Raw genomic sequence first — 23,869 nt, forward strand, 5'->3', positions numbered from 1 at the left:
GCAGCCAACATGGCCGACCCGAGTTTCATTCCTCCACCCCTCTCGGAGAGCCTGGCAAGCTACCAAGAGTATCTCGCCCGCACGGCAAAGCCTGGCAAGCTACCCATGTTATATTCAATATGCCAAACACAGTAACAACAAGTCTCACAATGGAGACATTACTGGGCCCGCTCAAGCAAATCGATGAACAACGGGAGGACCGTGACCGTGATATATATATATATATATATATACATATATATATATATATATATATTCCCCCTCTATGATTGGTTGCCTACTACTTGAAACCCATCAAATATGGTGTGGTATGGTATTCTTAGAGTATGGGTAGGGTGTGTCTTATGATGTGTCCAGGAATAGGTTGACTTGTGCTTGAGGCTCAGCGTGAGCATGTGGGGAGCTGCCTTAAGCATGGCAGTGGTTGGGTTCTGGAGGTTTTTCAGCTGCCGAGGCTGGGTCCCTTGGGGTGGGGAGGGCTCTCACCTGCACCCCCCCCCCGGGGTGCCCCTAGTGAAACAGCCTGGCGCAGGGTCCGGTGGCATGGCTATGGCAGGTGTCATGTTATGTTCCCTTCTGGGAGAGAAGAACATGCAATCTGGATGGTCGTCAATGACAAGATTATCTGGCACCAGCCAGAGGTGGCTTATGGGTGTGACTGCTGGGTCGCTGGAGACAGAAAGAAATGGGCAGGGGATCTCTGCTCCGGGTCCCGTTGAACCCAGACTTCTCAGTCACAGAGTCTTCTTTATTCCTTGACTTAGTTCTACACCTCACATCTACCCTTGATAAACAGATAAACATGCACACTGTGGCATATGAGACAAATCTCAGCTGATGTTTAGAGTTTTTGTAGGCTATAAGCTAAGTTTCTTATATTTTAATAGCTGAAAAAATTAAAAGTAATATTTCATGACATGTATAACTTTATTGGAAAGTAAAATCCTAAAGTCCATGAATAGGGCTGCTTCCAGACCCATCACAATTCTAGCAGTAGGAAGCAGGGGTGGCTGCTCAGGCCTCCATCCATCTCCATCCAGCCGCCGAGATGCCTCAGAACTAGCCGGTGTGATGTGCAAGAGCAGCAAGTCTCATGAACAAATGGTGACACTTTTGACTTCAGAAATCTTGGATAAACTGAAAACCAAGTCAGAAAAACATTACATGTGAAAGATGCATGATATATCCCTGAGAAACTATCTTATTGCTAACGGTAAAGACGCTGCTAAGTAGGAAAATACACAAAACCATCTAAACTTTAAAAGTACCATAGATTGTCTATTCTAAAATCTCTGCTCCCAAATAGCTTGGAGCATGTTAGTTCGTTATCGTGGCATTACAAAGTAACCAAGTCAGAAAAGGATATTGGAGATGGCCTGATTGTCATCCTTCTCATTTTGTGGTGGCAATTCTGATTCATAGATGTTGGGAGACTTATTTGGGATCATGCCACGCATGGCAGCAACTAGTACACACATATCTTGCCTCTTAATTGATCTTTATTCTGATTGTAATGAAAGTGATAATATTTCCACACTTCTGGAATTCAGGGCATTACCTTCTCATCCATTTTCCAAGTGAGAGAGGAATACAAAAGCGTTTTCTGCATATTTGTATGGCTTGAGTATTTTATAAGAATAAATAATCCAGAGTCGCATTTGCTATTTCTCACATTTTAACTTTAATGTTTTTATTAAATAACCAGGAATTACAGAGTTAATCATGATTAAGTTTCAGGTGTTCAAACACCAGTCCCATTAGTGGTCACTTTCCTCCACCAGTGTCCCAGTTCCCCTCCCACTCCCTGCCTGACACTATGACAAGCATTTTTTTTTCACTTTTCCCTATTAGGCACAGTGATTTACAAAACTGTTACCAAGAGGGTATCAAAGAGAATCATTTTGCCTCGTTTAAGCACCCACTTCTTGTCCAGAGTGACTACTTCCCTCTCCCAGGGTCATAGTCCTTTTACTGACTGATTTTCCCTCCCTTCACAGAAGCAAACTTCCTACTAAGGACCACTTCTCCCGCTCTTTATTTCCATTGCCATTGTTCATTAGTTATTCCCCTCCTATGCTTCTTTATATCCCACCTAGGAGTGAGATCATTCTGTGTCTGTCCTGCTCCCTTTGACTTTCTTCACTCAGCATGCAACTCTCCAGAGCCATTCATATATCTGAAAATGGCATGACTTCATCTTTTTCTTGCAACCAAGTAATATTCCATTGTGCACATGCAGCTTCTTTATCCAGTCATCTCTTCTTGAACACTTAGGTGGTTTCCAGGTTTTGGCTGTTGTGAACAGTGCTGCAATAAACATGACGATCATGACCATCCTGTTGTTCATCGATTGCCTCGAGCAGGCCCCAGTAACATCTCCTTCGTCCTAGTCCTGAGATTTTTAAAAAGTGCCATATTCAAGGCTCTTTCAGGCTTAGGAGAATGAGACCCATCATTTGTTACTGGAATTTGGCATATTGGGTACACCACAGGGAGTTTGCCAGACTCTGCCATGTGGGCAAGTTACATTCAGTAACCTGCTGGGTTTGTCCAGAGTAAGAATGAGATTACCGGTGATGCCTTCAGGGTCAGGGGAATGAGACCCATTATAATTACTGGTTTTGGCATATTGAATACACAATGGATAGCTTGCGAGGAGAGGCCAATAAAATCTCAAAGCCGAACTAGGCTGCTGGCGTACATGCTAGCACCAGATGCATCCATCGAGGACCTGATGCTACAAGCGCGAAAGATCAAGTACAACATCATTGGTCTAACCGAGACAAGAAGGCACCAATCTCATCACGCTGTTTTCAACACTGGAAAAGAATTGTTCCTTGGAACATGCGACAAAAGAGGTGTCGGAGGCATAGGTGTCCTTGTCAACACAAATGTGGCCATGAGCATTGATTCATTCAAATGCCTAACAACCGGAAATGGACGTTTACATTTGAATAGATGTGGCTCACTGCTGACAGTTTCTATCTTCCTTGTCTATGCACCAACATCCAGTTATGATGAAGGAGAAATTGAGAAGTTCTACATGGAGCTGGAGAAGTTCTAAAAGAAAACCACACCTTCTAAAGGATCATTGTGGGTGATTTTAATGCCAAGATAGGACCGAGAAGATCAGCCGAAGAACTTCACATCGGGACCCATGGCCTAGAATGGAATGAATAGCGTGAGAGATTGTCTGAGTTCATCATTTCGACCAAGACCATGCATGGTAACTCAAGATTCCAGAAGGCTAAATCTAAATTTTGGACATGGGAGTCTCCCGATGGATGATTCCACATTGAAATAGACCACATCATATTCAATTGATGGTTTTGCCTGACTGATGTCGCTGTTGTCGCAAAATTCCAAATGGGATCAGACCACCTTCTCCTTCGTGCAAAATTCTACTTCACAGAGCGGGGAGAGAGGGCTGCAAAGTTTAAAAAGAGAACTCCCAGAACGACCTCCAACTGGGAGCTCTTTGGCACTGTTGCGGCAACATGGGGAGATGCCAATGTTGACAACATTGACGAGGAATATGATCAACTAGTTCAGCACCTCCATGATTGTGCGAGGAATGCCAAGAGAAAGATAACCACAAAAAAAAAAAACCACCTGTCTTCGAAAACTCTTGAGCTTATTTGCCAATGTGGTTTGGTGCATACCTCAGGCATCCGCAAGCGAACGTCCGAGCTCACAAAGCAGTGCAGAGATGCGATCAAGGAAAACCTCAAAGAGAGAAGAGCAGAAGTGCTGGTAGATGTGGCAGAAGCTGAGAAAAGTATTTGTAATGCCCACCTGTCCTTCACCAACTAGAAGACCAAGATGACTGCCCTCCAACGTCCTGATGGATCTATCACATCTTCCAGAAGGGCAATGGAGAAGATTATCCATGACTTCTACTCAAATCTCTTCGATAGCCATGTCCACCTGCCGACATACCAAATTCCACAGGATGGATATGTCATTCCCAATGTTCTCCCTTCCGAAATCCGACACGCCATTTCCTCAGTAAAGAAACAAACAGCACCTGGCCCAGACAAGGTCAGACCTGAACACCTGAAGAACCTGCTGTCAGTACTCATCAATATGCTGGCTCGGCTCTTCACACACTACCTGTCTGAATGCAAGGTTCCATCCCAATGGAAAACCAGCAGGACTGTACTACTGTACAAGAAGGGAGACATCCATGACATTGGCAACTATTGCCCGATCTGCCTATTGTCTGTCGTCTACAAGCTGTTCACTCGAGTCATCCTTAATAGGATTGGCAGAACACTAGATGAAGGACAGCCATGTGAGCAAGCTGGGTTCCGCAAAGGATTCAGCACCATCGACCATATCCACACGATAACCAAGCTCATCGAGGTTTCTCGGGAGTTCAAGATGCCGCTCTGTCTAACGTTCATTGATTTAAAGAAGGCCTTTGATTCTGTTGAGACGGAAGCAGTCATTGAAGCCCTAGCCAATCAGGGCATTCAAACTCAATACATCAAGATCCTCCGTGAGCTGTATTATGGATTCACTACCAGGATTTCACCATTCTACAAAGCAGTAATCATTGATGTCAAGAGAGGAGTTCGGCAGGGTGATACCATTTCACCGAAACTCTTCAGTGACACCTTTGAGAACATCATGCGATGACTGGAATGGGAAGGAATGGGAGTGAAGATAGATGGTCGGCAACTACACCACCTCTACTTTGTTGATGACATTGTTTTAATAACACCAAAGATCAGCCAAGCGGCACAAATGCTGGCCGACTTTGACCGTGAGTGTGGAAAGGTAGGACTACAGCTGAATCTTATGAAGACAATGTTTATGAGAAACAGCCTCGTTCCTGACGCTCCATTCACTCTTAACGGAACGACCATCTCCGAATGCAACAGTTATGTGTACCTAAGTCAACAAGTCAACATGACAAATGACCCGACATCCGAGCTGCACAGGAGGAAGAGAGTGGCTTGGAATGCCTTCAAGAGCGTTGAAGAAATAGCTAAGAAGACGAAGAACCTCCGCTCTGGGCACATCTCTTTGATTCCATTGTTCTTCCTGCATTATCATACGCCTCAGAGACCTGGGCCCTATGCAAACAGAATGAGAATGCTATTCGGGTCTCCCAAAGTGGAATTGAAAGAGCTATGCTTGGAATATCACGTTTCACTCAAATGAAAGAAAGAATCCGGAGTTCCGACCTCCGTCAACGATCAAGAATCAGGAACGCTGTCTTGTTTGCCAAGGTGTCAAAAATTAGGTGGGCTGGTCACGTAATGAGATTTAAAGATGACCGCTGAACTAGAGCTGTTACTGACTGGATTCCATGGGACATCCAAAGACCACGTGGCCACGCACCTACCAGATGGTCAGACTTCTTCATCAAGATCATGAACGATTGGTTTGAGGCTCTTTGTGTTCCTAGAGCGAACAGATGCCATTGGGCTACTCTAGCACACGACAGGGACAAATGGAGATGTTACTGGCGCCCGCTCGAGCAAATTGACGATTAACGGGAAGTCAAGTGATCAAGTGATCAAGAATGAGATAAGATGTTGCGTGGCCGCATTTGCGGCCGTGTGATTCCGGGAGCTGGGTTTTATGGTCTCTGGATCTTGGCCGTTGATGGGATTACATGGCACCAGGGGGCCAGTTGGTGGGTGTGACCCCTGCCTACTGGAAGGTAGAGGATCAGGGTGGAGGATGCTCAGCCCCAATCTGAGCAGGCTTGGAGATCTCAGCCCTGGGACCCACATGCCTTTGTTCCTCTGCCGGTACCTTCATGCATGTGGAGAGTGGTCTCAGCATGGTGGTGACTGGTTCTGGAAGTCTTCGGCTGCCGGAGCTCTGGTCGGGGAGGGGAGGGAAACTCAACCCGTCCCCCTCCATGGGCCCCGGTGAGGACAGCCAGGAGCGGGGTCAGGAGGGGGCAATAAACATAAGAACGCAGATGTCTTGTCTGTATTGTGCTTTTAGGTCCCCCATTTTTTAGGTCCTTAGGGTACATTCCCAGGGGTTAAATTGCTGGGTCATTTGAAAGATCCCTTCCTACTTCTTTGAGAAATGTCCATATTGAGTTCCAAAAGGGCTGAACCAATCTATATTCCCACCAGCAGTAAGTGAGGGTCCCTTTTCTGCCACATCCTCGCCTTGCCTTGTTGTTCTTTTTGATGAGTGCCAATCTCTGTGGTGCGAGGTGATATCTTGTTGTTTTGATTTGCATTTTCATGATGATTCATGATAAACTGCATCATTCCATATACCTTTCTTTTCATTTGTGTTTCTTCTTTGAGGAATTTTCTGTTCATCTCTTCTCCCCATTTTTTTTAAGGGTTTGAATTTCTCACTTTTGAGAATTTGCTCATGACATTTGCCTCTTAGGAAATAACTAAAATCATCAAATCTGATAATTCCTATGAATCTCTATAGATACTTTAAAGAAGAAGGACCTGGCCAAGGATTCAGTTATAGAGAACAAACCTTGCATGTATCAGGTCCTGCATTCTATCCCCAGCACTCCATTTCCCTCCTTAACCCCTCAAAGATGTTTGTAAAAGTCTACCAGTAATCATATATGTATAAAAGTTTCAAAAATTGATAATGAGTATCTTTGTTTTAAAAAACAATCCCCTCAGATAAAAATTCATAATAATTTTTTATGGTTTTTTTATGAGTGCTTTCATGTTATAAGAATTGGTTAAATAGTTGCTAATAAGACTGAATGACCTGCAAAGTCATAATTATTAAATTTCTTTGGTTCTAACCGTATGCGTGTTGCAGGCCGAAGCCTCTTCCATCCTTGTCAAGGGGAGTGCTAACCTTCTCTCCTTTCATACAACACGCTCTAGGGCTGGAGCGATAGCACAGCGGGTAGGGCGTTCGCCTTACAAGCGGCCAACATGGCCCACCCGAGTTCGATTCCTCCGCCCCTCTTGGAGAGCCCGGCAAGCTACCGAGAGTATTCGATATGCCAGACACAGTAACAACAAATTCTCCAATGGAGACGTTACTGGGCCCGCTCGAGCAAATCGATGATCAACGGGAGGGCCTTTACCTTACCTTTACCTTTGGTTCTAGCTATTTTTAGAATGTTCATTTAGAAATGGAGCATTAATAAGAGCACACACCTCCCCCCAGAGCCCTACTCTCCCCCACATCTCCATCCTATGTCGCCCCACCACATACACATATTCCAGGCACTAGCCCAAAAATATTTAGCGGCTTCTTTATTGCACACAGGAAGAAAATACAAAAAAAAATTTTGCAACGGTGCTTTACGACCTGGCACCCAAGGTTAGATAGCTCTTGTCTGTCTAGCCTTTCCCCTTGCCACTTGTGCTCTTTCCTGCCCTATCAACCTTCCAGTGCTATTAACACCAACAGATTTGTTACTCTTAAGAGATATTACCAAGATCCCAAGCCTGAAAATAGCATGTGTTATTTCTCTTCTTGCCTACATACATAATCCCAGTTCGGGCACTCAGACCTACCTTTTATGTTGCTGCTTCAGGGAGCATTTCTGCAGTAAAGGTCCCCTTCCTGTATAACCTCCTGCACTGGGGATATGCATCTTACATCACATGATATTAAATGATGACGGATCTGTGAGCTCTTGGAGTGGAAAGACTATGTTTTGCTGCTCTTTATTCCTCTACAGTCCTCCACTCTATCTTGTATTTGATAATACATATTTTTGAGTGACGGGGTTGGTGATTGACTGACAATTTTCCTGCTCTCTGTACATGTACACACATGTGTTTATGCTATAGGACATTTTAAAGATACCAACTATATAAATCGTTCTCTCTTTAAATTTATAATTTTAAGGAAATGTACCTTGTGATGGAGCTTTGTGAGGATGGAGAACTCAAAGAAATTCTGAATAAAAAGGGGCATTTCTCTGAGAATGAGACCAAGCGGATCATTCAAAGTCTTGCATCAGCTATTGCATATCTGCACAGTAATGGTAAGAAAAGGCTTATCAAGTTCAGCTCACTGAATTCTTGCATGCAGATATTACTTTTGTCTAAAGGCTAATTGTACTCAGTATTCATAGTCACATAAATATAGATTATGTTTACCATTATAGAATATTTTTATTCTTTTTAAAAACGTTTAAAAATTAAAGTACTGTAGATATATATTTAAACTTAAAATGAAGCAAGTTGACAGGTGCATTGTACATAGAAAAATAATACATAGTACTAGTCAACAGTTTGTATCTAAAGCACCTATCGTTATTAAATCAAAAGTAAACAATAATAAAAGTAAAATGGTGGGGGGCAGGGTCCGGATGATAGTACAGTGGGTAAGGCACTTGCCTTGCATCCCAAATCCCCAAATTTATGTAGCCAAAGAATTTGTGTATTATTTTTAAGAGTTAGTTTTAGAGATGTGTTAGTATAACAAAATTGGATGGCTAATCTAGAGATTTTGCCACATACATCTGTCCCTACTCACATAAAACCTCTCCATGATCAGCATTTCCTAGAGTGAAACATTGGTTGCAGCTGATGTTAGTATATCATTGTCACCCAGCTCCCATAGTTTACATTAGGACGTTATGTTGTTAGTGCTCATTCTATGGTTTTTAAATTGATAACATATATTCGTCATTAAAATCAGATAGTTTCACTGTGTTAAAATCCACATTTAAAATGTTTCTTACTGTACTAATTACTCTTTCTTGGTATTACTTTTGTTGGTTTTCTTCGTACTTCTCTTTGTCTTTCAAGGTGAGGTTGGTTTATATGTAACTTTAGAACCATCTCACCTTACAGGTAAGAATAAACTTGTTCCAAAGAGGTGAAATCAAATGATTGGATATGACAGAGCTAGCTCTAGAACCAATTCAACAGATATTTCCGAAATTCCTACTGTATGGTTGGTCCTAGAGTAACAAAGATTAATAGATGAGACTGGTGGGAGGCTGAATATAGAAAACATTGTAATTCAATGTGATAATTTCTCCAGTGGAGAAACATATAAAGTTCAAGGAGCATGGTAGTGCAAGTGCATCATTTGGCTTGGAGGACCAAAAAAGAATTCACAGGGGAAGCAAAATTTTGAGCTTAGGAATACAAACTGGGATCAATAAAGAGACAGACCTTCCATGTAGAAGGAACAGTTTTTGCAAGGGTGAGAAACCAAGTTTAATTATGCCATCACTTCTCCTTAGTAAGCTATAAATTAAGTATATTTCCAAATACAATCTTAACATAATTTTTCATAGAACTTAATAAGATTATTCCAGCAGGAGTGGGAATGACAAATAAAACAGTGGAAAAGAAGAACAGTGGAGGCAGCAGGGAGACTCACCCTGCTTGAGGTCAAAAATATTATAAAAATATATGAATTAAAATTGTGTGGTATTTCTGTAAGAAAAAGAGCAATAAAAACAATAAAAATTCTGACAACAAAGGCTGGGGACTATAAATGGCTAAGGTATAATTGGCAGTCCAGGGCTCATTCAAATGCATTTTCCCCAGCAATTATACATATAACTTTTTAAGCCTAGGGAAATAGTATTATGGATATAAACTGAACAGTTATTTGCAAAAGAAGTGTTTGGTGCATGATAATTTGCATGTATATAAAATCCTACCTGACATTAACCTATTCAACTGGAGATTCAACAACAAGATTTGTTTGTTTTTTTTTTCTTTCAACATACGGAGTTGGAAAGTGTACAGCTGAGGTTGTAGAAAAATATACTGAAATAGATCCAATTTGTAACCAAGTTGCAGTATGTTAAATGTTTCTGTAGGCATTGTTTTACATTAAAAAAAGCAGTTCCTTCCTTGAAGACCTAAGGATATAGAAAACCTTTCTGGGCTAGTAACTTGAGTCATATTCCTCCTCCTGGGAGTACCTAACCTTGAACAGACTCATTTTCCACAGTGATAGGGCACTTGGCATAAAGAGCAGCCATTGGGCAGCAGAAGAATGGGTGATGAGGGAGCCTAAGAAATGAATCCTAAAGGTTAGAAACATGGAGAAAAGGGATTTAAATATAAAGGAATGGAAGAGGACAGAATTGTGCTTACTCTCATTAAATTTTTCATCATTGAACGTTAATTTGTCAAATATATTTATAACTTCTATTTGTATCTCTTAAGTATGTTCCCACTATTTGATTTGTTTTTTTGATAGATATAGTACACAGAGATCTGAAACTGGAAAACATAATGGTTAAAAGCAGCTATATTAATGATAAAAATGAAATGAATTTAAACATAAAGGTAAGATATTAGAAATCGTGCTCAATGATTATAAATGGCTTTATAGTAAAATGCATCCTTTATAAAGATACATTTTGATAGGTTCAAGCAGAAAAATGTGCTTGTGCTTAAAAACTGAAAATTTCACAAAAGGTGTAACTGACAAGAATAATTTTGCAAGTTAAGTGGTTCTATTGAATTTTTTTAAAGTACATATCCATTTGGGTAGTTCTAAATCATTAGTTAATAGGGAGCAAACAGATGCTCTGAATTCTAATTAATTTCAAAATTATGCCTGGTAATTTGATGTAAATGTGTTACAGATTTTGAGAAAAACACACCTCCTTGGCTATGCTTTTGATTCTAAATTAGTGCTAAAGTCCGTATTTCTCATTGAAAATTTTCCTGGGTATTAATATTTATGTCTTACGCACAATTAATGTGCTAAGTGTTTATTCTTGAAGATTTTATTCAAATTAACCGTTCCTTAATGTCAAATAAATGATAGGATACATTATTTATTACTTAGCACTTTAATAGTGGCTGCTTCCAAAATATATGAATGTGTTAATTTAGGAATAAAATGTCTGTGAATAACTTGCTGTTACAGAAGTTAAATCCCTGTGTAATTTATAAAGAGAGGTTTAACAAGATTGCTGTTTTACCCAAGAAAAACCTCCTTAGATTGTTTCATTGTAAATGCTATGAGAGTGGGAGTTATTTAAGTATTATTCATTGCTGATAACCTGGAATAGTACCTGAACCATAGTATGTGCTCACTTAATATTTGGTGAATGACCTGGGGATAAAGCTCAGTAGTACAGCACATGCTAACATGTGTGAGACCCTAGGTTCAATCCACACATGGAGAAATAACAATAGTATCAGTGAATGAAAAAGAAAAGCTTTTTCTGCAGAACTGAAATGGGCCATGAAACCTTTTTGTGTATTTGATATCTGTATAGATTTTCCTATGGAGAAACACACGTAAGTACACGTAAATATTTAATATATCACAATGCTCCTAGTGTGATAATTTTGAAATTTTCTCATGAAATTGATTAAGCAATTTAGACAGTGATACTACATATTGATTATATATATATGTACACATATATAGTTTTTCTGATTTGATTAGACACTGGAATTTCTGCACTCAGGGTCTGTGGCCCAAGAAACTATTTTTGGTTGTATGATCAATAAGTGTGCCTGTTTTTCTGCTTTCAGCCCAAGGCTGTTCTAACTTGGGAGATAAGACCAAGGGCACATGCTGAATATTTAATAACCGCATGTTTAATGACCAAGATTTAGAACTAAGCACAAAGACTGCAGTGCAGCAGGCGCTCTCCAGTGTATTTGCAGTTATACTGTTTATTTAGTTTTCCATTCATTTGCTTCTCAGAGTTTTTAATGGTGTAGTAATTATTTTAATCAGGATACTCTAGAAGCACTAAAGAAATAATAGTAAAGTTGATATTTATCAGGAATAGTATTTTGTTGTTGCTGCTGCTGCTGCTGCTGTTTTTGTTCTTGTTGGAGCCTCCCAACAAGAGACTCTTGTTGGAGTCCCACCAGCGGTTCTGGCCAAACAGGCAAGAGTTCAATGCAAGAGCCTGAGGCTGCATGGCTGTTCCCTATTGGGGGCCTCCAGGGCTGCACCGGGCAATGCTGGAGAGATTACCTGGTGGTGCTGGGATCCAAGATGGGCCAGATACAAGATAGGCTGGTGCCCTCACCGCTGTACCATCTAGGGCCCCCAAAATGTTTTAAAAATAATCACAAAAGTGGGAAGTTTCAATGAATGCTATCAAGACCATGATTTGCATTTCTATCAGTGCTTTACACTGGAGTACAGTTCAGGAATCAGAAATAAGGATACTAAATATACTTAGTCCAGAATGTATTGTAGAATGGGTGAACTTTTTAAAGCATTTTTTCATTAAAAAAAAAAATAAATATAAGTCTTCTTTCAAAATACAGCTTCCTGGTGGAACTGCTGAATAATGGGTGTTTTCTCAGGATTTGAGAAACCAGGTTTCTTTTAAGTTTTGATTTCACAAAAAAACAAAAAAAGGAAGGTGAGAAGAGAAATCAAGATCGTTACTAGTAATACAAATAAAAAGCAGGAACATTGCATTCTCTAGGAACCCCCCTACATTAAAATGTATTTACAGTGTGGTGAAATCCTCCCCTCAAAATGAATGAGCTCTGGTACAGGAAAATATGATTGGGTTTCTTCTTCTAGGTAACCGACTTTGGCCTAGCAGTGAGGAAGCATGGTAGGAATGAATCCATGCTGCAGACCACGTGTGGCACACCTATCTATATGGGTAAGAACATTGGAATGAGCTGTCTTTGTGTAAAGTAAGGCAACTAATATGCATGAACAATGAAAACTTGAGCCATTTGTTTTTCCCTCAATATTTCGTGGCTCTGATTGGGCTGCTTTTTTACTTAATTAGATCAAATATTTTCAGTTGTTTGAGCATTTTCCCCATAATTCTTATTTTTAAAAATTATAGTTTTTATTGTTTCTCTGGTTTTGGTTTTCTGATTTATTTTGTTGTAATTTTATTGTAATGTAGTATAATATTTCACTTTATTATAAATTAATATATGTTATTATTATATTTCTTTTTATTTAGTGAGGTTGGTGCATGAGACTGTACATTCTAAGGATACAGTTTCACACCTCTTCAGAATAAATGCTCCTACAGCTCACCTACTTCCAAAGTATCAAAATCTCTATACAGTAGTCCAGTAGATTTCCTCCCTTCTCTCACCCTCTCCCCTTTCCTTCTCTGTTTGATAACCATAGTGATAACAGCGGGTAGGGCATTTGCCTTGCATGCGGCCAACCCGGGTTCAATTCCTCCATCCCCCTCGGAGAGCCCGGTAAGCTACCGAGAGTATCCTGCACGCATGGCGGAGCCTGGCAAGCTCCCCATGGCCTACTGGATATGCCAAAAACAGTAACATCAAGTCTCACAAAGGAGACGTTACTGGTGCCCACTCAAGCAAATCAATGAACAGTGGGAGGACAGTGCTACATGCTACAGTTCTGTGGTCAAAGTACAAGGATATGTTTTCCTTTGTTTCTCTGAATCCCACATATAACGGGGTTCACCTGATATTTGCCTTTTTCCTTCTGACTTTTTTGTTTAGCTTCACTCTCATGAATTTCAGTTATGTTGTTGCAAGAGACAAGATTTCATCTTTTCTGATAGCTGAGTAGCATTTCATTGTGCATATCTGCCACATCTTTATCCATTCATCTGTCATTGAACACTTGGGTTGTTTTCATATCTTGGTTATTGTAGAGAGTACTGCAGTAAACATAGATAGATGTGCATGTATCTTTTTTTAATTAGTATTGAATCCTTTTGGCCAGTAGTGGCCTTACTGGAATATATGGTGAATCTATTTAAAATATTTTTATTTTTGATTTTTCATTGATTTATAATTGACTTGCAATATTAGGGAATTTTAGGTTTTTTTTCAAGCCTTTGTATGTATGTAATTATCATTACTCATCATTGAATGTCAGTGCCATCCCATGACCAAAACTATCCCTCTCTTTACTTCTCTCAGCTACTTTCTTAGTGGTAACCAGCCTGGTATTGATAAAGGCTAGGAGTCAGCTTTGTTGTTTCTTGCCAGTTCATTTACTTTAGTAAATTAATTTATAGATTCCACATGTGCTTTGTTCCAGATGGAGCAAATCTGACAAGTGTCTTTCACTTCCTTTTTTATTTCATTTTGCATAATCACCCATATCCATTTTGTACCAGAAGGGACAATTTCATCTTTTTTAATGGCTGAGTAGTATTCTTTTGAACACACACACATACACACATATTCCTATGAACATATATATAATAATTTCTTTATTATGTCATCTACTGGCAAATATTTACATTGAGCCTATGTTTGGACTATTATGAAAAATGTTGAATTGAAAATAGGGGTTTTGATAGCTGTTCAAATTGGTATTTCATATCCCTTGAATAAATGTCTAGAAGTGGCATTGCTGGATCATATGTCATTTGTGTTTTCTTTCTTTTTTGTTGCAAAGGATTCCCAAGCAGTGCTCAGGAGGCTCTCGGGCCCCTCCCAGAGATTCTCAGCCAAAAGGTCATGGTTCAGTGCAAGGGCCCAAGGACTTGGGGGTTATCCTAGGCATCCTGGTGGTACTGAGAGAGAGGAAGGACCACCTTGTTGTGTCTGGGGTCAGTGGGGCTCAACTACATGCAAGACATCTGCCTTAACTTCCACTTCTCTCTCTCCAGCCCCTCCATTTTTGTTGTTGTTTTCATTTTCATTTTATTTTTATAAAGTTATTCACAATAATTTCACTTAATCACTTAATCACTTAACTTCCCGTTAGTCGTCGGTTTGCTCGAGCGGGCGTCAGTAACGTCTCCATTTGTCCCTGTCGCGTGCTAGTGTAGCCCAATGGCATCTGTTCGCTCCGGGAACATGAAGGGCCTCAAACCGATCGTTCATGATCTTCAGGAAGAAGTCTGACCATCTGGTAGGTGGGCGGCCACGCGGTCTCGACATCCCGTGGAATCCAATCAGTAACAGCTCTAGTCCAACGGTCGTCTTTAAATCTCATTACGTGACCAGCCCATCTGATTTTCGACACCTTGGCAAATGAGACAGCGTCCCTGATCCTTGATCGTCGACGGATGTCAGAACTCCGGATTCGTTCTCTCATTTGAGTGAAACGTGATATTCCAAGCATAGCTCTTTCTATTCTTCTTTGGGAGACCTGAATGGCGTTCTCATCTTGTTTGCGTAGGGCCCAGGTCTCTGAGGCATATGTTAATGCAGGAAGAACAGTGGAATCAAAGAGATGTGCCCGGAGCCGGAGGTTCTTCGTCCTCTTAGCTATTTCTTCGACGTTCTTGAAGGCGTTCCAAGCCGCTCTCTTCCTCCTGCGCAGCTCGGGTGCCAGGTCATTTGTCATGTTGACCTCTCGACCTAGGTAGACATAGCTGTTGCATTCGGAGATGGTCGTTCCATTGAGAGCGAATGGGGCGTCAGGAACAAGGCTGTTTCTCATAAACATTGTCTTCGTAAGATTCAGCTGTAGTCCTACCTTTTCACACTCACGGTCAAAGTCGGCCAACATTTGTGCCGCTTGGCTGATGTTTGGTGTTATTAAAACAATATCATCAGCAAAGCGGAGGTGGTATAATTGCCGACCATCTATCTTCACTCCCATTCCTTCCCATTCCAGTCGTCGCATGATGTTCTCGAGGGTGGCACTGAAGAGTTTCGGTGAAATGGTATCACCCTGCCGCACCCCTCTCTTGACATCAACGATCACTTCTTTGTAGAATGGTGAGATCCTGGTAGTGAATCCGCAATACAGCTCACGGAGGATCCTGATGTATTGGGCTTGAATGCCCTGATTGGCTAGGGCTTCAATGACCGCTTCCGTCTCAACAGAATCAAAGGCCTTCTTTAAATCAATGAACGTTAAGCAGAGCGGCATCTTGAACTCCCGAGAAACCTCAATGAGCTTGGTTATTGTGTGGATATGGTCGATGGTGCTGAATCCTTTGCGGAACCCGGCTTGCTCGCATGGTTGTCCTTCATCTAATGTTCTGCCAATCCTATTCAGGATGACTCGAGTGAACAACTTGTAGATGACAGACAATAGGCAGATCGGGCGATAGTTGCCAATGTCATGGATGTCTCCCTTCTTGAACAGTAGTATGGTCCTGCTGGTTTTCCATTGGGACGGAACCTTGCATTCAGACAGGTAGCGAGTGAAGAGCCGAGCCAGTGTATTGATGAGTACTGACGGCAGGTTCTTCAGGTGTTCAGGTCTGACCTTGTCTGGGCCGGGTGCTGTTTGTTTCTTAACCGACGAAATGGCGTGTCGGATTTCAGAGGGGAGAACGTTGGGAACAACATACCCATCCTGTGGAATTTGGTATGTTGGCAAGTGGACATGGCAACTTCTTAGAGGGACAAGTGGCGTTCAGCCACCCGAGATTGAGCAATAACAGGTCTGTGATGCCCTTAGATGTCCGGGGCTGCACGCGCGCTACACAATAATTTATTACATTCAATATTCCAACACCAATCCCACTGCCATTATATCTTAATGGCATCAATATTTCGCACCACCAATATTTCAAATTTTCTTCACCAACACCCAAGCCTACTCCAGTAGCAAGCCATAAATAATTTATTTCATAGGAGCAATAGCACAGCAGTAGGGCGTTTGCCTTGCAAGCAGCCGGCCCCAGCCGAGCCGGGTTCATTTCTTTCGCCCCTCTCGGAGAGCTTGACAAGCTACCGAGAGTATCTCACCCACACGGCAAAGCCTGGCAAGCTACCTGGGACATATTCAATATACCAAACACGGTAACAACAAGTCTCACAATGTAGATGTTACTGGGCCTGCTCGAGCAAATCGATGAACAATGGGATGACAGTGCTACAGACAGTGCTTGCTTGTTGTAGGATAACAATTGATTTGCCCTTTCTCCCTTGCCTCAAGGAGCTTAAGTTAGTCGGGTTACACCCATTATAGTGCTCCCGAGTCACTCCCATTCCTTTGTTTATCTGTAACCACTTCTCTATGCTCTCTTCCCCAACCAGTTAATCAGCTTTTCCCCTAATCAGAATCTGTTAATTTGTAAGGTCAGAACCTTCTAGGACACTGAACTTGTATTGTAAGTTAATATTGCCTTTCTCCTCTCCTCATGTCTTTTGAATAGTTTAATTCAATGTCCTTTTTGTATAGATACAGGAAGACAGTTAATATTACGCTTTGTAGCTTAGGATTTAATTGTCTTTGAATATTATTCATTCCCAGGTATCTGCTTTCTCGGCTTTAAGCTTCAGTTGCCCTTAGTTCCTAGCACCCCAAAAACAGGGTCCCAACGAGGGACTGAATGGACCCAGGACAAGCTATGTGTTACCCTGGCATCGAGATGGGTCAGGCCAAAGTGCCATGATTCTTAACTATAAGTTAAGAGTTTGTTCATAGACAAATGCTGTCATGATCCAAAGGTAACGACGAGCCTAGGACCCTGCTAAGGGATACAAAAGACTATCTGGCCTGAGCACTGTAGTCTGAGATCGAGATGGCCCTAGGAGAGCAATTCTATAATCTTAAGGTATTTTTTATTGTGTCCATACAAAATGATTTATATTATGTATGCTTATATGTTTGTTGGACAAGGAGAGGAGAAACACACCCAGGGGATTCTGTTCTAGGGTGGGATCTGCTAAATGAGAATCTTTCCTAGAAGGGGCTTTCCCTGAGAGAAAGAACTCTACCCCTATTGATTGTGACCACACCTATGTGTAATTGTTACCCCAACCTGTTGGGGCAGGACTGAGCTGTCAGGGTGAGCCCTTGTAGACTGCACTGCACAATGGGCAGGAACATAGGGACCCATGAAAATGGGCGAGATTTCTCGTGTGTCCTGACTAGTTTGGATGAGGCTGAACATTTTTCCCCTTCAAACTGCCTTCAGTAAATAATTTCAGTATATTGTAAGAGGCAGTTTTCCTTTTCTCACAGAAACCTGGATGGTCTTTGACATGCAGATCTCAGGTGCTAGCCAGGCCTGATCTTTGAGATGTAGATTCCATGCTCTAGCCAAACTAGTCTTTGCAAATCCACACTTGCAAATCCAAGTGCTTGTAGCCCAAGAAAGGTTTCAGTTTTGGTTTTGTATCTTCTTTCCAGAGGCCAAAATTACTGGCCTGCAGATGTAAAGAAACAAGATATGTTTTGCTGCCTCAATGTTCTTTCTGTAACTCCTTTTGATGACGTCACTGCATTGCGCCCTTTAGAGGTACCATGATCGATAAAAGGAGATTTCAGGGCTCTCTACAGGGGATAGGTCTGAAAGAACCTGGGCCCTCCATGACATAAATTTCTGGAATGTAATGAGACTGTAAGAGTGTGCTGGGGGAGGCAGAGGAGAGTAAATGGAGAGAGGATTGGAATAAACTGCAACTAAGACCAACCAGCCTGGCCCTTGTTTCCTTCCTTCACCTGCCCATCGCCATCAACTTCCCTGGAGAGGAGGAAACGACCTGAGACTATGGAACGCGGGCAGCGGGAGAGATACTTCTGTCCTTTTGTGTTTACACACTTGTTATGAATGATATACTAAAAATGATCTAAGTTTCCTTAGAAGAAAGTGTGTGAAGATTGTATCTCAGCCTGGAGCCATTAAGCCCTTGATTGAGAGATTTACTAACATGCTGTTACAGGTTAAGCCTTGTGTGCTTATATAAATATTAAACACACACACACACACATATATATTTAAATCAAGATTAATCGGCTTTTACTTTCTACTTTACACCCCATCCAATGTGGTGTGCCACTCCTAATATATCCATCGTGTTGACTATGAGATGTCTCATGGCTGTGAATGTGGTCGAACACTCTAGAAATTCTAAAATTTTAAACAGCTGGAGTTAAGTTTTTAACTGGATAGTGACTTTGGGATACAGACTTTGTAGCTTATTACTCTCTTCCAAGATTTATAGCCGTTAACGGTTTTATGTGGTGCCAGAGGCAGTTTGTGGGCATGACTGCCAGACTCCTAGATGCACACCACTGTACTTGACATTCCTGACTCCATGAGATCTTGGAGATTTCAGGCACAAACCTCGCATACCTGAGTTTTTCAGCATATTCACTCATGGATGAGGCTTGTTTGAGTCTGTGAAGATCTGCTGTGAGCATGGCGGCCATTGAGTTCTGAAGGTTTTTGGCTGCCAGGACTCTATTGTGGTGGATGAGTCCCCTTACCTGCTCCCCTGAGAGCTGCCCCAGATATGAGGTTCAGCCTGGGCGGGATCCGGAGGCGTGTCTCCACCTTTGTTTTGGGGGGTGAAGAGTACTCGGGATCTATTACTGGCTGTGTGCTCAGGAGTGACTCCTGCTGGTGTTTGGGGGACTATAGATAATATTGGAGGGCAATCCAAAGTTGGCCACATGCAAGGCAAGTGCCTTGACCTCTATATTATCTCTCTGGTACTTCGTTTTCATTTCATCATCATTATTATCATTATTATTATTATTATTATTATTATTATTTTGAATTTGATTCTCACCCAGTGGTGTTCAGGGCTTACTTGTGGCTCTACACTCAGATCACTCCTGGCAGCGCTCAGTAGGGCATATGGTGTGCCAGGAATCAAACCCAGCAAAACTGTATGCAAGGCAAATGCCCACTGTGCTATGGCTCTGGCCCCCACAATATTCATGTTTTAAAGGTCTCTTTTTTCAATAGAAGTCATACCCATTTACATTCTCATCAGTAATGTGCCACAGTTATTTTTTCTCCACATTTTTGACAACCCTTATTGTTTCTATTTTTTCTTTTGATGTAGGAAGCTTTCATGAGCATGAAGTGATGTCTTTTTGTGGTTTTGATTTGCATTTCTTTAATAATAAATTACCTTGCAAAATCTTCATACACTTTGGGACATCTGATATCATTTTTGGAGAATGTCTGTTCAGATATTGTGTGCGTATGTTGTTCAGGTTGTTTATGTTTTGTTGGTGTGGTGAGTTGTGTGAATTCTGTATACATTTTGGATATTGACCCCTGGTGAGATATATGCTCGACAAATACGTTTTCCCACTTGCTAGCTTGCCTTTTTTTTTTTTTGATAGTAGTTTTACTTTGCCATGTAAAAAGCTTTTTAATTTAATGAGCCATTTTGTTTAGGCTTACTTTTGTTTTCTTCACCACTGTACTTGACTCTCCAAATAACATCTCTCATGTTGGACTTCTGGGGTATATCTGTGTTTTCTTCTATATACTTTATGGTTATGGTCTTGGCTTAAAATCTAAATCTTTTTTTGTGCATGCTATTAAATAGTAATCAAGTTTTTGTTTTTCTTGTTTGTTTGTTTTTGCATTTTTGAGGTCCAGTTTTCACAGTTCCATTTATTGAAGAGACTTCTTTCTTCAGTGTATGGGTTAGATTTATTTTTATTATGCATTAGATGACCATGTATATGTGTGGGTTTACAGATAGCATCTTCAGTTTATTTTGTTTATTTTTTTGCAGAAAGGGAAGCCATTTAAGCAGTAATCAGGGTCCCGGGGGGGCCACTCTTGCAGTATTTCGCAAATCAGGCTGTCAATTCAATGCTAGAGCCTAAGGATGTGGTGTTGCTCAAGCCAGGAATCCCTTGCATGACAGGGACCAACCAGCAAGGTATCCTCAGACTCTCAAATTGAACTGTTAGCCTCATTGGCAAAAGCCCTACTGGGGTTTTCTGGTGCAGAGAACTATGCTAGGTATGAAATACCTTTCTATTCACTTTTCTTTACAGACTAGACCTGTTCCCTATCTGAGTTCAGTAGACCTTTCCTCTAGACCCAGCAAAAGGGTCTGCTGATGCTGATGGTGTAATCCAGAAGTATATTATCATAAATCAAAGAGTTATGATAAATTGGGAGAGAAGTCTCAGCCTTCCACGCTTTGCTATTTCTCCCTTTGTAAGGCTTGAGCTAATATCACTGTTGGACTGGGGCGTGGAGCTGAGGAGTTCCCCAGGCTTCTTCTGCCAGGCTATATCTGCTGAAATCTTTGGGACTTTTGTCTAGCCATGGGTGGATTGCTCCCTTAACAACTTCACAGATCCCTTTTTCCTCCATAAAGGAGGATTCTTGTACCCCAAAGACTTACATATTCCCACTATATTGGTAATTTCCTTGTTTGGACTGCAAACCAGCAGAGCTGTGAGAAACCCCCTTCTGACAATAATGTGGTAGATGGGGGTCAAGGGTTAACGGTCAGTAAGGGATAACCTGCAACACTGTCTGCCAGAATATCAGTATTCAGAGTACCATTTCGGAAACCTAATAGGCTTTTCCCTTCAGGTACCCAGCAGCCCTGCACCTCCCCTTGCTAGGTCTGCAGTTTGCACCAAAGTGGTTGTAAGCCCCTTTGTCCAGGCCATCAGAAGAGCTCGCCCAGCTTCCCCTATGCCACCAACCTCACAGGTCATTAGCCACCCATACACAAAATGCAGGTACTTGTCATGATCAGTTGTTCTCTGGTGATCAACTTCTATGAGTTGTTTGAGACAAATTGTTGTTTTATTTTCAGGGAAGATTTTTTCTATCAAGATTTATTTCTCCATGTTCTGGGGGTGACTCTTTTTAATGTCTTCAGTGAGATATTTATATGAATAGATGTTTTGAATGTTGAACCAACCTGCCTTTAGGGATTAAATTCTATTTGCTTTAATAAGCTGCTATATTGCTCTACTTAATTTCTCACTACCTTATTTTGGAGTTTTGAGGTTAGATTTCTTTCTTTTGTGCTGTTTTTATTATTTTAATGTTAGGGTTATAATTTTTTAACTAGTGTTCTATTTAGCACATAAAAATCCTCACTTTTTCTTTACTTTTTTGAGGGAATGGCCTCTCTGGCAATCTGGCCTGATACTTCACATAGTGAAGGAACCCCCAGGTCCATGCTGGCAGTGCTGGGTTGAGGGACACATGGTGCTGGGGATTGAACATAAATATGCATTTTTATTCACTTATAATTTTTAGATGCTCCTATGTATCTGTGGTTATAGCTTTCTATTAATTCCAACTACGTTTAACGAAAGTGAAATGATGTGATATAAGCTTTAGGGGCTCTACAGTCCCTGGCTAACTTAGATTCTAGTTCTGCCCTTTACTCTATTAATGCTCTATTAATTAATAAAATTAGCACAGAGAGTAGGGTGTTCGCCTTACAAGCGGCCAACATGGCCGACCCGAGTTCGATTCCTCCGCCCCTTTCGGAGAGCCCGGCAAGCTACCGAGAGTATTCGATATGCCAGACACAGTAACAACAAAGTCTCCAATGGAGACGTTACTGGGCCCGCTCGAGCAAATCGACGATCAACGGGAGGGCCTTTACCTTTACCTTTAATATGTTAGAAAGAAGTGAACAAGAAAGAAACATAAATCAGGGAAAGGAAGAAGAAACATTTAGGATGGTAATCAAGGAAACAAAAGTACATAAGAAAATACTTATCAAGAAAATACTTATCATGGAAACAAAAGTACATAAGAAAATATATATACCTAGCACAGCATATGTCTCATAGTGTTAAGTTTTAGTTCTTCTAATAATACAAGGCATTTTTTCCTGATAAAATTTATTAGTAATTAGGGCAGTTTATTGGACTTTCAAATAACCTGCTAATTCTAATGTTATTTGCTTTATTACTTAAAAAATTCTTTCATCTTGCCTGGATTTTTTGGGTTTATTTTTAACTGCCAAAGCTGAACATTTATTAATGTTTAGACTTTTTAACTTCTATTAAATCCATCTGAGGCTATTTTCCTCTAAATAGTTTGTTGACCACAATAGTTTGGTGACCATTTATTTTGTTATACAGTGTTCTATTTATTGTTAATTTAAAAAGTAGACTGTAGTTTTAGGTTTAGTTTTAGTTTTACTCTTCTCTAAACCAAAGTTTGTTTGGAAATGGTTTGAGAATTTTCCTCTAGGTTTTTAGGCTGTGATTGATACTCTTCTGAGTGTTAATTTTCTTGGCCTAATTTTTTTTTTTTTTGGTCTTGTTTTCTTCATTCCACTGAGCAGTTTAACTGTGACTTAAAGGTTTTCAACTTTTAGAAATTTTCTTTGTGATTGAACATGCAATTAGTTTTCTAATACTACATTAGATATTTTTAAAACTGTGCATTCCTTGTTTGTTGAGTTTAAAAATTCCCATGTGTGTGTTTATGAAATCAAATGGAAAAGCTCTCTGTCAAATTTCCATATTGTTCATTTAATTTTGCTTTCTTCTGTTTATTTCTGAGAGACTGAGTTATTAAATTCACCCACCAAGTTAGGGTTTTGACAAACTCTTTTGTACTTATAGATTTCTTTTATAAATTACTTTATTGAAATATAAATTATATGCAATAAAATGCACATGTTTTAAGGGACATGTTCCATGAGTTTTGACTAATGCGTATACTTGTGTAATGACCAGCTAAAAGAAGACATGGAACATTTCTGTCACCCTAGAAAATCCCTCTGTATTGTGCTCAGTTAACCCCCATCTAGACTTCATTAGCTAGTATTGGTTTCTTTCTCATATCTTATGTCTGTCTTGTCTGTGTTATGTAATGATTTCAAGACATGTGCTGTTGTGTATAATTTATTCATTTTTACTGCTGAGTAATTTATTCATTTTTTATTGCTGAGAGGTAAATCTAGGGTGTCTCCCTGCCCACACTACCTACTTGATGTATGAAGTTTTGTAATTGTTTTATCTTATTTGAAAAGAGACTACTTTAGATTCTGTTCATATACTCCTGTTGGCGAAAGACATCTGGTCTGTAGTTACATGGGGAAAATATATCCAATCACCCTGAGTTTTATGCCTGCTTATTAGTTGTCTACACTGATAACAAGTGAGAGAACAAGAGAGAAAACAGATGGTTTTTAGAGCTTTGCTGACTTCCTAAATGGCTCTCTGGCACTGCTACTCTGGCCTCTGTTTCCCTTTGAGAACTGTGATGACAGTGCAAGTAAAAATACCCCCTGATTATTAAGACAATTCTGAAAAAGTGAAGACCAGGAATTCTGAACTCCTGCCCTGTCATGCACCTCTCTGGAGATCTTTCCAGAATCTA

The 23,869-nt window shown here is 40.7% G+C and overlaps 1 protein-coding gene and 1 pseudogene across 1 annotated transcript in view; one reads left to right on the top strand and one right to left on the bottom strand.

The window, feature by feature from the left end:
- STK33 (serine/threonine kinase 33) overlaps positions 1–23,869 on the top strand; it is a 203,352-nt gene that overhangs the window by 158,797 nt on the left and 20,686 nt on the right. Inside the window, exons 6-8 of the mRNA XM_056116336.1 lie at positions 7,819–7,957; positions 10,144–10,232; positions 12,457–12,541. Coding sequence (XP_055972311.1) covers positions 7,819–7,957; positions 10,144–10,232; positions 12,457–12,541 — 313 coding nt within the window. The remainder of the gene's footprint in view (positions 1–7,818; positions 7,958–10,143; positions 10,233–12,456; positions 12,542–23,869) is intronic.
- LOC130025650 (uncharacterized) lies at positions 6,737–6,832 on the bottom strand (annotated as a pseudogene).

Source organism: Sorex fumeus, unplaced genomic scaffold (assembly GCF_029834395.1).
Source record: "Sorex fumeus unplaced genomic scaffold, SorFum_2.1 ptg000030l, whole genome shotgun sequence".
Lineage (NCBI taxonomy): Eukaryota > Metazoa > Chordata > Mammalia > Eulipotyphla > Soricidae > Sorex > Sorex fumeus.